The sequence below is a fragment of the Benincasa hispida genome, chromosome 8 (assembly GCF_009727055.1).
Source record: "Benincasa hispida cultivar B227 chromosome 8, ASM972705v1, whole genome shotgun sequence".
Taxonomy (NCBI): Eukaryota; Viridiplantae; Streptophyta; class Magnoliopsida; order Cucurbitales; family Cucurbitaceae; genus Benincasa; species Benincasa hispida.
In genome coordinates, this window is record NC_052356.1 from 9,336,574 (window position 1) to 9,356,913 (window position 20,340).

At 29.9% G+C, this 20,340-nt stretch overlaps 1 protein-coding gene across 1 annotated transcript; it reads right to left on the minus strand.

Annotated features, from left to right (window-relative positions):
* Positions 1–9,642: 9,642 nt before the first annotated feature.
* Positions 9,643–11,599, minus strand: LOC120083804 (high affinity nitrate transporter 2.4-like). Its single transcript, XM_039039683.1, has 3 exons — positions 10,790–11,599; positions 10,598–10,713; positions 9,643–10,309 (listed from the first exon to the last, which is right to left on the minus strand). Exons 1-3 carry the CDS (start codon positions 11,597–11,599, stop codon positions 9,643–9,645), a joined length of 1,593 nt encoding a protein of 530 aa, XP_038895611.1.
* Between the last annotated feature and the right edge of the window lie 8,741 nt (positions 11,600–20,340).

Here is a 20,340-nt window from a genome sequence, read left to right on the forward strand (position 1 = left end):
TTAGCTCTTCCCAAATTTTGCATTTCTAGGTATAGTTGGAGACATAAATTATATCTTATATCGCCTACTTTACCCCTTCATGAGTTCTTAGAGTTATTTGCTCTATTCTTTCCTCCTAAAATAATATTAAAATAGACAATTTTGAGGCTTCAACTGAATCTATGAGTTGAGTTTTAAACCATTTTTCTACTTTTTAATTAATCTACCCTCAAATAGACCAACATGTGGATTGATAGTGATGATATTGCTCCAATTTTGTTATATATTAAATACTGCGTACTTCCCTCCATGGATTTTCGGTTCTGGTTCATTTTGATCTTTGTGTTTTGAGAATATTCATTTTGATCTTCTTATTTTTAACTTTGGTCATTTTGATACTTATACTTCAAAATATTTATTTTGGTTTTTGTACTTTCAACTTTGGTTCATTTTCGTCACTTCTAAAAAGTGATCATTTTGGTCCCTTAAAAATGAAAATAAATTTACCAAAATGATCACTTTTTAGAAGTATAGAGACGATCAAAATGTACATTTTGAAAGTATAGGAACAAAAAAGTTGAACTAAAAGTAAAAGTATATAATGATCAAAATAGTATTTAAACCAAATTATAAAAAACACATACGTATTTATCCACAAACTTTAAATTTCATTAAATTCAACCCTAAACTTAATAAGTATTGCAATTTCTCCTCATCATTCGATTTATGCTAGCTAATCCTTCAACAATCTTCATGAACTACTAGTTTTAATAATTTCAACTAATTAAGCAAAATACAAAAAAAAAACTTTTATTTAACAGTTAATTTCTGTTTTTAAATTATAGATAGCCTTTATGTGTGTATACACACATATATGCATTTTAAGCCATGGAAAAATTCTGATGCAACAGGTTTAGATAATCAGGCGAAACGGAGAAAATCCATCCGTAATTGAGAGAGAACTCTCAAAAGAACCAAAGTTCTTTATTGAAATAATAATAAAAAACTTCCAATTACAACCCCTAATTAATTCTAATTAAACATTAATTAATCTAAATTAACAACTAATCTAAATATAAATTAAAATATACTAATTATTCTCATTCTCCTCATCAGATTCTTTCTTTCCCAAATATGGATGAGTAGGGTTCATGAATCATAACCCAAAGGCTTAGCTCACATATATTTTTGATTGGTGTGTTCAAAAAATCTGATGATCCGAAAAAACTGATCAACCCAACTCAACTTGTGCAATTTGGGTTGAATTATCAACTCTTTTAGATTGAGTTGTGTTCAACTAAATGAAAATTTTATGGTTGAGTTGGTTCATGGGTCATCTAAAATAACCCAGACCAATCTGAATCAACCTGAACTTATTATTACCTTTGATAATATATATATTTCATATGATACAATTAGACAAACATATATTTATTTTAGTTTTGTTTAATTTCATTAGTTTTTTTGGATAATTTATTCTCCAATTATTATTAAAAATAATTTTTTTTTGTACTTTGGAAAGAGATTTTATATTATATAAATTGAAATTGAACTGTTAATTCTAATTCAATATATGAAAATAGTTAAATCAAATTTTTACATATTAATATTTTACTTCCTTTAGAATAAAAATTTAAATAAATGATCCGAGTAATCCAAACAAACCCAACTTAAATGTTTCATGATTGGGTTAGATTGAGTTCATTTTTTTAATAAGAGTTATTTGGTTGAAGAAATTTACACATCCGAACAATTAGATTAGATCTAAAAAGTTCTTCAACCCAATCTAACCTAAACAAATCCAGCTCACCAACACCCCTAATTATTGAAATGAAAATATACATAATTTAGAGCCACGTAAAGGCTGGGCTCACATCAACAAGATGTAGCCAATAATTTCAATTTTGAAACTGCAGGTGATAATCAATATGCAGCTGATTATAATATAATGTAAAATGTTTCCCATTCCAATTATGTTTTTTTTTTTCAAAAGTCAAACTTGGCCCTAGATGATATCAGAAAACTGCTGCAATCAAATTTGAAAATTAAAAAGAAAAAAGAAAAACTTTGATTTGAATCTAATCACAAAATGCCATTTTGGATGCATCCACTGTGTCTGATTACAAAGAGATCCCATAATACTAAAAAAATTGCCCAGTGGATTCTATTAGCAGACAAAGTCTTGGCTCATTCTTGTTGGTTTCTAGCTGGGGGAGGTTATTTAGCATGCTTTTAGGCACATAAAAGTGCTATATACATTATAAAATATAGATATATCTAGGGTTCTTTTATATTATAAATATTATGATGTGTTAGATAGATGTTCAATATGTATTGGCCATATATCATACAACAATCTATATTTGGTGTCTAAATATGCCACATCCTACTTGCCAAAATCCCTATAAATAAGTGGTTATTTGTGGGTTTTAAAAGACACATATTGGTGATCAGTCCAAAAAGATTGGAGGAGTGTGGAGAAATCCATCATTTGTTATTTTATTTACTTTTTGTTTATTTATTTATTTAATATATTTATTTTATTTTATTTTATTATTATATTATATTTTCTCTATCTCCGTGTTTTCGTTGTGTGCTGTTGTGCTTCTCAAATTTACAACACGTTATCTGCACGAGCTCCTATCAATTTCCTCGCTAAAGGTAGGTCCTAAAGGTATGTTGGTTTTTCCCTCTTCATCATAATTAATAAATTTAACGTTATTTATTAAATTTATTAAATTTCTATTGTAAATACAATATTTTATGATAGTGCTATCATGGTAAATCTCACAAAATTAAAAATTTTTGCCCTTGATATTAACGACAATAATTATTTGTCATAGGTACTTGATGCCGAAATCCACCTAAATGCTATGAATCTTGGAAAGACTATTAAAGAAGGAAAATGACATTCATTCAGGACAAAGCAAAAGCTATGTTTTTCCTTCATTATCATCTCCATGAAAGATTGAAAATGTAGTATTTTATAATTAAAGATCCCCATATCTTGTGGATAAATTTGAAAGAGAGGTATGTTCATCAAAAACAATTTTTCTTCCTAAAGCTCGTTGTAAATGGATGCACTTGAGACTCCAAAATTTTAAATCAATATGTTAGAGAAACATTTTTTTTTACATTTCAGATATGCTCTTGCAGCAGCTATATCAAGAGAAAAGTTTTAAATAATATTATGAACTTATTTCATGTCTTCTCGTGGTCGAACAAAACAACAAATTATTGATGAAAAATCACGAATCTTGACCAATCAAAACGAGACCATTCCCTGAAGTCAATGCTGTGAATTTTAATAATAATCGTGGTCGAGGTCGTGGTTGTGGTCGTGACCATGAAAGAGGAAGAAATAATTATTGTTTTCGTGGTGGTCGTTCTAATCATTTAAATTTCAAAAGAACCACACAAAATGATGATCATAAAGGGAAAACTCTACAAGATAAGAGTTCAAAAAGTGTTGAAAATAAACGCTTCTGGTGCGGAATGACTGGGTATTGGCTACATATCTGTCGTATATCAAAAAATTTAGTTGATCTCTATCAAGCCTCTCTGAAGGAAAAAGAGAAAAATGTGGAAGCAAATTTTACATACTAGGATAATGACATATTTAACCCAACCCATATGACAAATTTGGATGTGACAGACTTTTTTGAATCTCTTAGAGAGAAAATAAGCAGAATTGATGAAACATCAAGTGTTTCCTTTGACTTTGAAAATATCTAGACTTAATGTTGTCTTTTTTTATTCATCTCCATGTTTTTTTCTTCTTAGTAGATGTTAACCTTTGTATATTCAAAATGTTGTTTTTCTTATTGTAATTATTTTTTTTCAATGAAGAAACCTGGATTATTTTCATATGTTGGCTGACTAAAAAATGAGTAAAGAAGATCTATGTTTGGTAGACAGTGCAACTACATATACAATACTTACAAGTAGCAAATATTTTTCCAAACTGACAATGTTGGAAGCAAAAGTCAGTACGATATCAGGTTCTACAAACCTGATTGAAGGCTTTGGAAAAGAAAATATTATTTTTCCTAGAAGAACAAAATTTACAATTGGCAATGTATTGTTCTCTAGTCAATCAAAGAGAAATCTACTTAGTTTTAAATATATACGTTACGATGGTTATCATATTGAGATTGATAGAAAGAATAATATGAAGTATCTTTATATCATATCTATTGTCTCATATGAAAATTCCATATTGAGTTTCCTACTTTATCTTCTGGATTATATTATACTCATATACGAGTAATTAAATCATATGCAACAATGAACCTAAAGTTCATGAATCCAGACATATTTAATTTGGCATGACAGATTAGGTCATCTAGAATCTATAATGATGAGAAGAATTATTAAGAATTCAAATGAACATCCATTGAAGAGTTAGAAGATTCTTCAATCTAATGAATTATCATGTGATACTTTCTCTTAAGATAAATTAATCATTAGACCATCATCAGTCAAAGTGGGACTGAATCACCTGCATTTTTAGAATAAATTCATGGTAATATATGTGGACCTATTAACCCACCATGTAGACCATTTATATATTTTATGGTATTAATAGACGCACCCAACAGATGGTCATACGTGTGTTTATTATCAAGTCGAAATCTTGCATTTGCAAGATTACTTGCTCAAATAATTAAGTTAAGAGCATAATTTCCTGATTATACAATTAAGACCATTTGTCTTGATAATGCTGGTGAATTTACATCTCATGCTTTTGATAATTATTGTATGTTAATTGGGATAAGTGTTGAACATCTTGTAGCTCATGTTCATATACAAAATGGTTTAGCAGAATCATTCATAAAATATTTGCAGTTAATTACTAGACCATTGCTTATGAGAGCTAAGCTTCCTACATCTGTATGGGGACATGTTATTTTGCATGCAACGCCACTTGTACGCATTAGGCCAGTATCTTATCATAAGTACTCGCCATCACAATTAGCTTAGGGCCAACGGGCCAAATATTTTCCATTTGAGAATTTTTGAATGTGCAACATATGTTTCAATTGCTCCACCACAAAGCACTAAGATGGGTCCTCAAAGGAGGTTATGAATATGTGTTGGATAAGATTTCCCATTAATTATTAAGTATATTAAACCCCTGATGGGTGTTGTATTTACTCTAGATTTGCTGATTGTCATTTTAGTAAGACAAATTTTCCATTATTAGGGGGGATGAATTAAGAAGTTGGAAAAAGAAATTACATGGAATGCATCATTATTGTCTCATTTAGATCCTCAAACAGATCAATGTGAATTTGAGTTTAGAAGATAATTCATTTGCAAAATATAGCAAATCAGTTACCATATGCATTTATAGATGCAAAGAAAGTAACTAAGTCACACATACCAGCTGCAAATATTTCATCAAAAATTGATATCCCAACACAGCAAGTTGTCACTAATGAGTTTGGAACATGCTAGAAGCGTGGTAGACCAGTGGGTTCCAAAGATAAAAATCCTCGAAAAATAAAAATAATTAATAGTCAAGAAGGCTTGGTTGAGGATGTAAATATCTATGAAGAAATTCATGACAAGACTAATGAGGAAGGTGGAATATATAAAGATAACAATGAGATTTCAATAAACTATGTCATGACAAGAAAAAGATGGACCTGAACTCATGTAGTTATTAACAACATTTTTGCGTACAATGTTGCTCTTGATATTATATCTGAAAATGAGGATTCTGAATCAAAATCTATTGAAGAATGTCGACATAGAAAAGATTGGCTTCAGTGGAAAGAAGAAATCGAGGCAGAATTAAAATCACTTTCAAAATGACATGTTTTTGGACTAGTAGTTCGAACACCAAAAGGTGTCAAACCTGTGGGATATAAATGGGTATTTGTGAGGAAAAGAAATGAAAATAATGAGGTCATAAGATATAAAGTAAGACTAGTTGCACAAGGTTTTTCACAAAGACTTGATATTGATTATGAGGAGACTTATTCTCCGGTGGTGGATGCAATTATACTAAGATATTTAATTGGTCTGTCTGTGTATGAAAGTCTGGATATGCATCTTATAGATTTAGTCACAACATATTTATATGGATATCTTGATAATGATATTTGTATGATAATCCCATAAGGATTTAAGGTACCTGAAATATATAAATCAAATTCTCGGGAATTCTATTCAATAAAGTTACAGAGATCGCTATATGGATTGAAGCAATCAAGACGAATGTGGTACAATCGTCTGAGTAGATATTTGTTGAAAGAAGGATATAAAAATAATCCAATATATCTGTGTATTTTTATAAAGACATTACAGTCAAGATTTGCTATTATAACTATATATGCTGATGAAATATAATCAGAACTCCCGAAGAGCTTTCAAAGGCAATAGAATATCTTAAGAAACAATTTGAGATGAAAGATCTCAGAAGAACAAAATTTTGCCTTGGTTTACAAATTGAGCATTTAGCAGATGAGATATTTGTTCATTAGTCAACTTATACATGAAAAGTTTTGAAAGAATTTTATATGGACAAAGCACATCCATTAAACATTCCAATGGAAGTTCGTTTACTAGATGTGAAGAAAGATATATTTCGATCTCGAGATGATAATGAAGAACTTCTTGGTCCTGGAGTATCATATCTTAGTGCAATTGGTACACTTATGTATCTTGTTAATATTACAAGACTAGATATTTCATTTTCAGTAAATTTATTAGCAAAATATAATTATTCTCCAACAAAAAGACATTGGAACAAAATTAAGCATATACTCCGTTATCTCCAAGGAATGAGCGACATGAGTTTGTTTTATTCAAATACATCAAATTTTGATCTAGTTGGTTAAGCAGATTCTGGATATTATTTATCTGATCAACACAAAGGTAGATCTCAAATAGGTTATCTATTCACATGTGGAGGAATTGTTGTATCGTGGCAGTCAGTGAAACAGACTATAAATGTTACTTCCTCAAATCATGCTAAAATTCTTGTAATTCACGAGGCTAGTCGAGAATGTGTATGACTAAGATCAATGACTCCGCATATTCGTGAAACATGTGGCTTATCTTCTAATAAAAATCTTCCAACAATATTATATGAAGACAACACAACATGTATATCTCAAATAAAAGGAGGATATATTAAAGAAGATGGAACAAAACATATTTCACCCAAGCTTTTCTACACTCATGATTTTGAAGAAAATGACGATATCACGATACAACAAATTTGTTCAAAGGATAACTTGGTAGACTTATTTACAAAATCATTACCAACCGTAACTTTTAAAAAATTGGTGCACACATTAGAATGCAGCAACTCAGAGATCTTAAGTGATATTTTCATGAAGGGGAGCAAATATATCATTCTTTTTAGGAGTATAAATATATAAAATATGTACTCTTTTTCCTTCATTAGGATTTTTTTCTTAGTAGGTTTTTTCCTAGTAAGGTTTTAATGAGACATATTTCATATATATAATGGGGAGGTTTTTTCCTAGTAAGGTTTTAATGAGACATATTTCATATATATAATGGGGATCAAAGGGAGAGTATTATAAATATTATTATGTGTTAGATAGATGCCAAGTTTAGTGTCAAAAGTCGAGCGTCGTCCTTCCATTACCACATGTGACGGTCATATGTCATACAACAACCTATGCTTGGTGTCCAAATGTGCCACATCCTACTTGCCAAATTCTCTACAAATAAGTGGCAATTTGTGGATTTTAAAAGACACACATATTGGTATCAATCCAAAAAGATTGGAGAAAGTGGAGAAATCCATTCTTTGTTATTTTATTTACTTTTTGTTATTTATTTATTTTATATATTTATACATTATATTACATTATATTTTATTATTATATTATATATTTTTTTTCATATCCGTGTTTTCGTTGTATACCGTTGTGCTATTCAAAACTATATTGTAAATATAATTTTTTAATTTTATTTTTAGGTATATCACTTATATATACTATTTGTATAGTCTATCAGTTAAAGTTTCATAAGACATCTCTTAAGTCTTATAAAGTTTTCATTCATCTTAATATTCCTCTCTATTATTCTTGAAATAGATGTTGTATATGCTTAGAGCTTGGATTAATCCCTGTAAAAAAAAGGGTTGTTCATTTCATGTAATTTAAATACGATTTCAGTTTCATGTACATTTTCACTTGACTCAAGGGCTACAATCATATGATATACTAATATAAGATTTTCAAGTATTTGTACATGAACAACCTCGAACAGAATTAGCTAGACACATTTTATGGTAAATTTAATTGGTGCAACGTTGTACTGGTCCATTTGATTTTAGCAAAACAACAAAACCTTCAGAGAAGAATAGCAATTACTTCAGATTCTCTTTGGGAGAATATCATCACACTAGCTAGTTCTTGTTACACTATAGTTCTAGATTCTTGTAATTACGATATTTCGATTCTCTCTAAATTGGAAGACTTTTCTCTAACTTCTCTCGGGTACATTTATCCAACAATGAAGTTCTTTTAAATATTGTTTTCAAAAAGAAGTATATATATAACAAAAAAAAATCATATTTGAGCTAGGCAATTTTGCAAATCCCTTAATTCTTCTTCAACCTTCCATTTTTTTTAAAAAGAAATTATTGGGATAACAAACATCAAGTGCAACTCAAGATTTTAGACATATTTCTGCAGAGAGTTTGATGCATTAACACATTTAAATACTAATTAACTATACACAACCATTATTATTGATGGTGTTGGAATGCCTTAAATCTGATATCTAGCGTTCCGAATGACTTAGTACTTTTTCTAATATTCTCTCTATTAAAATTACTCTCCTTTTACTTCGTGAATGTAGTCAACATACTGTTAATACACCACGTAAATCTATGTATCGATTCTTTATTCTTTGACGTTTTCTGTATTCATTACTAGTTGATTTCATAACAAATGGACTAAAAATTCATAATTTTATCTCAAAAAGTATAAAAAATTATAATAAAAAATGAAAAGTATAAAATAAGACAAAAAGAAATTATTGTTTTAATACAAGGGAAAAGTCTTCTTCCCCAGGTATTGGAAATTTCCTTTCACAAACCAAGACTACCCTACAACCCTACATATATATTTAAATGATATAGAATATCCATTAGCCACACAACTTGGTAAACCTAGCACATCAACATGATGAATCCAACAAAACTTCAATATTAAATTGCACAATCACCAACTGACTTTTATTTCATAATATAAATGTCCTACTCCATTTATGTCTCAAATACAGGAACAAGTCAAACTTTTAATTTCCTTAGATGACATCAACAACCAAAAAAAAAAAAAAAAATTTTTTTTTATTAGTTGGATCCAATAACAAAATGCCATTGAGCAAGGGTGCATCCCAATTGCCATTATAAGACTCATTTCATCACTCTTTTTCTGAATACAAACAAGATTCCAAGAATATACTAAAAATTCCCCACTGAAAAAAACTTATTTCTATGATTTTCATCTAGGGGAGTTTTCTCAGCATATACTTTCAGATTCAGATTATAAATAAAAGTACACCGAAATATACAAAAAAGAAAAAGAAAAAAGAAAAAAAGAAAAAAAGTGAACATTATTAAATTATATATATTATTCTAAATAACCCAAGTTGAAAGTTTTGATTTTTTCAAACATGGGAAGGAGTTGTATTTGGAGGAGTTGGAGCTGAAGCCACACGTCTACCACGTTCAGATCTGCTATTCTCAGCAAACTTAATGCTTTGTTGATGCAGACCTTTCTTCTTTTCATCTTCAGTCCATTCAGATCCATAATAAAATTCCTCAGTGGATTTTTCAACATGTTTAGTTGGTGGTAAGAACATGCTTCCCCATTGTGGGAAATGAACCAATGTTACTGGAAGAGTGCAACAAACAATCATTATTCCCATAAAAAACAACCCTGTGTCTGTTGAGTATTTGGTTGTTGAGAAGAACACTAACTGTGTTAAACCACTTCCAAAGTTGCCTCCTGCTCCTGTCAGTCCTGATATTATACCTAAAGATCGCCTAGAAATGAAAGGAATTATACCAAATGTTGCTCCACATGCTGCCTGTGCTCCTATTGAGAATAATATCATCGCTACTATTGCTGTTGGCAACTTGTTTGCTTTCCCAAGCCACATGCAAAACACTCCCCCAAATGTTTGTAGGATCCATAGAGTCCACAGCCTTCCTCTCATCCCAAAGTATCGCGCTGCTACGTCCGACGCATACCCTCCGAACGGCCTCGCCACTAGATTTGCCATTCCGAATGTTGCTGCAATAATTCCCGCCGTGTGTAGCTTTAGATCGAACCTGCAGTTAACAGACATGACAAACACAAGTTTAGAAGCAATACACGTAATGTTGGAATGCCTTGAATTTGTTATATATATGGTGCTTCAAATAAGGTAACACAAGGTCACAAGACTTAAGTTATGTCCAATAGAGTTTAGAGAGGTGCGGTATATATAAACCCTCTCACCACCCTGATATTTCTTTTTTTCTTGCTTTTTATTATTATCGAGTTATGGTAGAATTATCAGACTTTGATACCATGTTAAAATCGGTAATCACGATAGAGAATAAATTAAATCAATATACCTATCGTAGAAGTATTCGGCAATGACGTTATCAGTGGAAAGTTCGACCCCCATGGAGTAGCCATAGAGGAGGACGAAGATCCAAGTTCGATAATTGGTGACAGCATACCAGAGCACCTGTGAGATGATAGAGATTAAGATTAAGTAAAAAGACAAGAGAGATGATGGAGATAATTGAAGTTAATACACTCACGTTGGAGAATTTATCTTTGGTAACATTGCCCTTCTTCTGAAGACTGCCAAGGTTACCATCAGGCAAGTCCTGGCCAAGAGTTAAGACCAAAATGCCCATAAGAACATGAAGAAAACCAGGAATGAAGAAGGCAATCCTCCAAGCAGTGAAAGGAGTAGCACCAGCTCTTTGAATCACATCATACAACAAAGGCATAATGAGCTGAGTAGCTCCTCCTCCCATATTCCCCCATCCAGCAGCTGTCCCATTCACAAGCCCTATTATCTGACTGTTGAACATTGTACTCATCCAATACTGACACGACACGAACGTCGCTAGCGAGAAGCCAATCATAAATCTCACGGCTATATAACCAGCAGCGTTGGACACAAACGACATACAAAACACGGTCGGAGCCGACAACATTATCAAAAAAGCACAGCCATAGCGAGGCCCCAGAAGGTCACACACCGCCCCCATAACAAGACGAGAGAAGATACTCCCGGACACGGACGTGACACCAGCGTTGCCGATGTCGACTTTGGTGAGGTTGAGGTTGTCGCGAATGATGGGGACGAGAGGGGCGGCGGCGAAGGTGGAGACGAAACATGTGAAGAAGGAAATCCAAGAAAGGTGGAAGGTTCTCATGTGGGGGTTGGCTAAAGACCATAACTTGAAAACTTTGGCTTTATGCTCAGAGTCAACAGGTAATGAAAATTTAGCAGTTGTGTCTGTTGGGACAATTGGGGAAGCTACTGAGAAAGCAAATGTTTGTTCCCTTCCAGTTACTCCATGCATTGAGCTTCCTGGAGAACCTTCAACATCACCCATGGTTTTTTTGTTGGGCCTTAGTCTTTCTTTGTTGTTGTTTGATGGGAATGAAGAATTGAAAACAAGAATTATTGAAATGGGGAAGTGGGGAGTGGATGTATTTATAGTGGAGTTTGGGGTTGAGATTGTAATTAGAGGTTTTGAAGGGGCAAATGAGAGAATGAAGTTGAATTAATAAAATAAGTTTGAAGGATTTGCCGCATATTTGGTGAAAAGCCTCATCGTATATCCCAAAGGATTACATATAACATTAAATTACAGTTCATAGGCATTTGAAGAGAGGCTGTGAGAGTTGGGAGCTGGCTGGCTTTATTTTGACTATTTGGCAAAGTTGTTGCTCTGTTCACACGTTTGTAATCATAAAACCCTAATTTAATTCACCCTAAAAAGTGAAGTGAATGGAAGGAAAGAAGTATATATTAATTATTACCATTTGGTTTGTTTTAAATTTTCGTTCAACAAGAACATAGTTCAACTAGTGTTTGTACTATCGACTGACATAGTGTTCATACTATCAACCTGATGGTTTGAGGTTCGATTCCCCACCCCACACTTTAATTACAATATCTTTCAAAAAAAAAAAAAATCGTTTGAGCAACAATTTACTTTATAAACTTTAATTATCAGTAATAATTTTAGTCTTGAAAGTTTCGTGTGTAACAATTTAGGCTTTGTTCGATAATTATTTGGATCCCATATAATAATCATTTCGATTTTTATTTTTTATTTTAGAAAGTTAAGGTTACGGACTCTACTTTCACCTCTAAGGGGGTGTTTGATTTCCCAACTTGAAGTTGGTGTGGAGTGACTTAATTTACTCCATGTTTGAGACTCCAAATATAATAGTGGGGTTTACAACTATTTATAACCTACCATTATTTACAATCTTACTATTTCAAATTTCTTTTTTGTTAGGGTGTTTACTATTTTCTACTTATCATCTCTTTCTTTCTTTGTCTCAATGTTTAATATTTATAACCAAAACTAAAATAGTTTGCATCTCAAATACAAATTCTAATAACCACTGACTATAATAATAAACTCAGCGCCTGAAACTCCTCCTAAATTCTGTGTTATGATGTTCACTTTCGACCAATATTTTCAAAACCAAGTCAAAAGTTGAAAACTAAAATAAGTAGTTTTTAGATTTGACTAAGAATTTGAATATTTCTTTAAGAAAAGCAAAAACTATGATAAGAAAACTGGAAATGAAAAAAAAAAAAAATCACAATAATTTTAAAAACACATCAAATTAAGAAATAGTTATAAAACGGAACCATGAATCTTGATTTTTTAAAATTAAGTTTATAAACACTATCACCCTTCCTTAGTCTCTATGTTTTGTTATCTATTAATTTCTACTAATGATTTCAAAACTAAAAATCAAGTTTTGAGACATAAGACTTTGTTTCGTAAATATTTGGTAGCTTTCACTAATTGTTTTTTTCGAAGTTGACTAAGAATTAAAATATTTCTTTAAAAAATGTGAATCATATTTAAAAATCTAAAAAAACAACAACATAAATTTCAAAATCATAAAACTGAAAACGATTTCAAGTGATATTTCTTCTTTTGGTTACATAATAAATTGAAATTTGTTCAAATTTTATTTTGGTCCACAAAAATTCATTTGTGAATGCTACCTATATATATATAATCTTCTTCGTTTCTATTTTTTTTTATTCACAAATAATTTAGGTAAATAAAAGATGTTATTTTTTTTTTCTTTATTCTTTATCTTGCAACTAAAATAGATATAGGATTATATATTTGATACTCATTATACATCTTTTTCTTCTCAGTTATTTTTAAATAATCGAAAGAGATTAAATATCTCAAGAAAAATGATTTTTTTAAAAGATAAAAAGATCTTCTACCATAAAAATCAAAATACTTATTTGTGAATCTTGTAATAAAAATTAACAAAAATTCTATTCCAAAACTTTGAAAAAAGGTTTTTACATGCTTCTCTCTCTCTCTCTCTCTCTCTCTCTCTTCAATTGAGTTTGTATTTTTATCTTAGATTCCCAAAATTGAGAAAGCTCAAATAATGAAATGAGAATATCCATCCACATCACCACATGTTAGCCATTTGTATTTAATTACTAATTTTCTTTCCAAATAATTTTATTTTACTAAATTCTTTCTTTTTCTATTTTTTATAAAGCTTTTAAAACCCATGTTAAGATCTTAAAATTTCTTCGAAAACTATTTGAATAGTTCTCAACAATGATTTTTAAAGGATAATTATAATGAGGAATATTTATAGGGATAATATTCAAGTATATAACATTTAAAAGAATCGTAGATATAGTAAAGTTTATTGGTGATAGACTTCTATTACTGATAGATGCTTACCAACGATATGACTTATCATTTATAGTCTCCTACCAACGATATGGTCTATCATTGGTACACTAGTTAAATTTTGTCATATTTGTAATTCGTTTTATATTATGCTATATTTACTTATATTTTCGATCTGATCATTGCTATTTTTTCAAGTATATAATTTCTTTTTAAACAACATAATTGTTTTGTTAAAGTTTCTTTTCCACCAATATTATTTTATGTAATAGCAACTCACACCACTAGGCAACCATCTTTTGACAAATTGGTTTAGTTGGACATCTAAACCATCTCATAATTATACACTTAAAATAAAAAGCTCTGACCATTTGGATGGTGACCATATTAGTGTTTAAATTATAAAGGCTCTTAATTAAATGGTTATATATGTTATATTTAGTTTATCTAAAGTTTAAACAATTTTAATCACTTTTATTCTTAATCTAATTAGACTATCTCTAATATATTGTTGGACAAGTTTTCATTTAGGGACGCTTGGATTAAAGTTTTATAGATGTTTGAGAATAAAAGATATCTGAGAATAAGATGTCTAAAAATAAAAAATGATTGTGTTTGATTAGGTATGAAAATAAGAATAAGATGTCTGAGAATGTGTTGACTTTTTTTATGCAATTATAAAGTATAAAATTAATAAAAATTAATCTCAATAATTAATTTTCGTTCGTTAATTTATTTTTATTACATTAAGTTGTTAAATCAATTTTAAACCCTTAAAATCTAACTAAATTTACCCACTCACCCTCTAGTTTAATATATTTATTATCAATTAAATTTTTTATATTGCATATTTATGTTATAATTTTTTATTAAAAAATATTGATAATTAATTTAAATATCTATTTTCTTTTTCTTTTTGTAGTTCTATTTAATTGAAGAGTTAATTAACTAATTGTTTAATGTCAATTATAAAGCCTTATAATCTACATAAGAAGTTGATATAGATAATTTTGATTTTAAATCAAACAAACAATGTTTAATTTTTAAAAAATAACTATGAGTTGAGATTAAAATTAGAAACTACAAGTGTACAAGATTGTTAATTGAAAAATTAACTTATTTATTATTAGTTAATTAATTAATATTTTTTAAAATAATTTTTAATATATAATTATGATGTTAATAATATTAACAATAAAAAGGAATTAAGCAAATATAATTATGGTTATTCATATATTTTTTCAAAAAGATTATGATTTTTCATATTAATTCATAATAATAGAATAAATGATTATATTAACATTATTATTAATAATATTAATTATATATGTCAATTATAAATTTAATTTAATCATATTTATAAAAATTAAATAAATTAACCAATATCAACAAAGAAGAAAAATAAATAAAATGAAAAGTTAAAAAGTAATAGAGAGAGAAAAACCATTAGAAATGTAGAAAACCCATATATTTGGGTGTTTATGAAAAACCTTCGTAGATGAGAATATGAAATGCTTTGGAATAAAATATTCTTATTTCCAAGGTTAAAACCTTGTACCAAACATATTGATACAATATCATTTTCCATTCCCACCTCTTATTCCCATGAACCAAACGAGCCATTAAGGTCATATTTATGCATGGTGAAACGTAATCTACGTAATATGAAAAAAATGAATCCCTTTTGATTATTTTTATTATCATTTACTATTTTACAATCATAATAAACTGTGGGACCCACCTTCAAATTTATAATTAAAATATATTTGAAAATTACGTGGGATCTACCATCTTTACTATTCATCAATCAACAGAATATCATTGCAACTATACCATTTTTTATTATGAATTAGTAAATATGGTCTATCGATCGAACTAACCCGTGATGATTTAACATAGTAAAAAACAAAATGGTATTTTAATAAATTTAAAATAAAAGACAAGCAAGTTAAAGACAAAAAAATTAGATAGATAAGTGGTTCAGACGTTTTGATTCGCTTTATTAATTTTTCTTCATTGCTCAAATCTTTGATACTACTAATTATTGTCACGCCATGTTCAAATCAACATGTTTGCCATATCAATATTAAAGTAACATGTGTTGCTCATATATATTTAAGGTCTATTTGGAATAACTTTGAAGTTTTTTAAAAATATTTTATTTTGATAATCATTTAATTTTTTTTTAATTTTTAAAAATAAAGTTTATGAACGCTGGCTTCTACTACTATTTTAAAAAACCAAGTCATAATTTAAAAACTAAGAAAATAACTTCTTTTTTTTTTAAAGTTCACAAATAATTTAAACTTATCTTTAAATAATGTGAAATCTATGAAAATGAGGGAGAAAACAAGTATATTATAACGTTCGAATTTCAGAGAGGTACAATAAATAACTGAGATCACATTCAAATGAGAGAGATTCTGAAGATATGAAAATATGGTTAAAAAGAGACTTAATAAAATTGATGATTAAATATAAATATACTTAATTTAGAACAATTTTATGTTGAGCGACCTATGAAAATTCAGTAGGTAAGTGAGGAGCAGGAGAATATATTTGAAGCCATTACTTTTTTTTCTTATTACAAGGGCTTAGAAAGTCATTTTAATTTAAACACAACACTCATAATGATTTAATTAACTTAAAATTATTCAACCTCACAGCCAACTGATTATTCCCACAAATGTTCAACTGATTTGTTGGATATTCCAAGTCAATGAAGTACCAATGCTATCAAAGTTATTGTCCCCTACTTTCTTCAATTCTATTTCTTCAATCAACTCCTAAAAGGCAAATATCATATTATTATAATGCTTTGTCTTACATCATTTGGCTACAAATAAAATATCCAAATTCTTAATCCAACACAGCCTGAGATAATTAGGATGACCCACAATCTCAATTAAGTGTTAGTTTTTATGAGGTCAACTTTGTATTATCTTCTTTTTCCCTACACAAAGTTGCAAGGCTGTTGGAGACATAAACTATATTTTATATACCCTATCTTACCCTTTCATGAACCCTTAGAGTTCTTTCCTCTATTTTTTTCTCATACAAAACATTAAAATAGACGACTTTAAAGTTTTGATTGGATATAAGTTGAATTTATGAAGTGTTTCTTAAATTTCTTCCCTTTATTAAATGTTAGGGGGTGTTGAAGAGTTTGACAAGTAAATATCGATTAAATGAAAATATTTATTTATAAGATCTATGATTGATCAATAGTTTGACAAAACAATTTCAACAATTAAATTAGACGATATATTGTAAATGAAAGTCCAAAATTTAACAACTTTTTTATAAGCACACAAAAAATGTATCTCTAGAAATTTTCATTTCGGAGGGAATTTATTGAAGGCTGAAACTAAATTTTAAGAAGGAAAATTATTTCAAATGGTAAAACTATTGAAAATATTTATAAGATATAATAAAATTTTAGAACTATTAATTATAGACGTTGATAGATATTGATAGACTTCTATTAGTGTCTATCAATGTCATTGATAAACACTAATAGTCAGCATCTATCATTGATAGTTCTAAAATTTTACTATATTATGTAAATATTTTGATTTATTTTTCTATATTTAGAAACGACTCTTTTAAGAATTTGATCTAATTTTATCTTACCAGAAACCTTCCTATATGTTAGAAAAACATTATTGTACCTCGACAGAGTTGGACGATTTTTTGTTCTAATTTATCATGGTGATCTAATTGTAAGAGATGTGTCATAAAAGTCCCCAAGTTTAGGATAAGTACGGTTCACGAAAGCCTAGGCTATAAGTCTTTATATATATATATTACAATGCCATCTATAGGGCACATGGGTATAGGAAGTTCGTTTTTAATGTGTACGGACAATATAGCAAAACTTTGATAAAGAATTACAAAACAAATGGCTTAGCCGCCCACTACCAACATGATGAAGCCAAGAAAAATTTCAATATAAAATTGTAGCACCAAAAGATGACTTTTAACCTATATAATTATTGATGATGTATTTGAAATTTATATTTAAGTGTTAAGAAATTGACAATAAAGATGAACATAAAATGTAAAATAATAAAGAATTGACATATAAATTTACCTGATTCACTGATTGTGTGTTAGCTATATCTATGGGCAGAGAGAGTATAATTTTTATTAGAGAGAAAAACATCAAATTACAAAGTTAGAGATACCAGTAGGGTTGGGAGTTTATGTAGTGCACTACTCTAAATTAAACCCTAGGGTGAGACCCCATACTTAGTCGTTCAAAGTGCCAGATAACAGGTTGAAGACATTCTAACAAATCTCCACCGTGACTTGAAATCTCAAACATATAATAGATGTATAATATGCAGCACAAAACATTACCGGATGTACCCATATATTTCTCTCTTGGCTTAGAGCGTCTCAGTAGGAGCTATTAAAAATTGAAAACAATTAGCAAATCCAAGCAATATTGGAACTTGCCACGTGGAACCAACTTGATGATCATATTAGCAGTAACAATTTATCACCTTAGCCCTCAATCTACTCACTTCTCAAGAAGTGATATCTTATATCTATATATTTTGTCCTCCCATGATAACTTGATCCTTGGCTAGGCATTTTGCACTCAAACTATCACAATATACAATAGCCTGATTATAATGTAAATTGAGATCATCAACTATCCCTTTCAACCATATACCATGTTTAGCAGCTTCTGTCAAAGTCATGTACTCTACTTCAGTAGTAGATAAAGTAACTGTAGGCTGTAAGGTTGCTTTCCAACTAACAACAGAACAATTTAGAGTGAACACATAACCTGCGATAGACTTTCTACAATCAATATCTTTAGCATAATTAAAATAAGAATAACTAGTGACTGAACACTTTATATCATTCCTTGATAGCACAAAAAATGTGCTATCTTGCTCCACTTAATTCAGACTATTCTTAGATTTTATGTGTTTATTTGGTTGTTTTATAGGTTTCAGGTACTTGGGAGGTAAAATTGACAATTTTGAGCCATTTGGGGTTAATTTGGAGTAATTTGGAGCTAAATTGAGCATCTAGGCTTCAAAGGATATAAGTTACGAAAATTCCCCCAAAGAGAGCATTTGGACCCTCTACTGAGTGTAGCATTACGCTCAAAGATAGATTGAACACATTGCCAGCAGCATCACAACGCACCCTCACATTGCATCGTTATGCTACAAGGCAGTAGCTGACATTGAAGAGAGCGTCGCAACGCTTCCCTTTAGCATTGCAACGGTATGAAGATTGATGAAAATCACCACGCGTATTTGCCCAAAAATCGATGCAGCATTACAACGTTGCTTTTTATGCCTGAGGTCTACGCTCCGATTGGAGCGTTGTAATGCTACCCTCAGTGTTGCAACATTGCGCCAGTTTTATAGATATCTTCTTTTGCCGAATTAGGAAAAGAGACACGAGGGGAGACGAAGAAGATTTAATTCCAGCCGACTTCTACACTAACTTTCTCAACTTTTCTTCTGTTATTAGTTTGAGGATGTATCAAAACGACTCCTTGGCGTTTACCATGAATATTATGAGCTAAGGCAATCATTTCTAGCTTTAGAATATTTCTACCTATTTTGATGTATTTGTGCGTATTCAAACTAGTTTATTGTAATTGTCGGATTCAATTATGTTCTTGATTGATTATGATTATATTAATGGATCCTTAGGAATTTTATAATTATCGCTTTTGATTAACATTTGATACGTGACATATAATCTTGTGTTAATAATCTAGAAGCAATAGGTTAGGTTAGCTTGCGAATCAATTTGGATGAGTATTGTTCTAACCAACTTAGAATTGAATCCACAATTATTTAATTAAGGTCGTTCATGTTAAATGTTCAACCTGAATTTGCCCTAGATCTTAATGCAATTTGGCCAACTTAAATTTGCATGTTGTTCATCAATTTTAATTGGCTAACTAGTTGATTAGGTTGAATTAACTGGTTATTCCAAGTAATTCGGTTATGTATAAACAATTACTTGACTTTAGTGATGAGAATTCTATGATCTAATACATTGAACAGGAGGATTTTGAAGCAACCCAAGCTAGACTTTCTCAAATTGAATTTCAATACTTTATTTTATTTTATAGCTGAAAGGGACTCGGTTTATTGGTAGGACCATAAGCCAACTGTTCATTAGAGGATCGGTGGAGACTTAAGGAGTAAGTTGTATTACTGGAGTAAAATAGTAATTTTGACCTAACTGTTAATACAAACAACTTGTGAAGGATCGACTTATTAATTATAGTTAAATTAAATGGACAGAAATATATCTATAGTGAGGAGAGTACAGCTACTAGCTTCCTTCCATAAAGCCAAAGAAGGAAGCTATGCTATAAGAGGGAGACAAGTTGGTAGCATAGTTAGGGGACCATATGTCAAACCTCGGGAACCATACGTTGAAACACTATG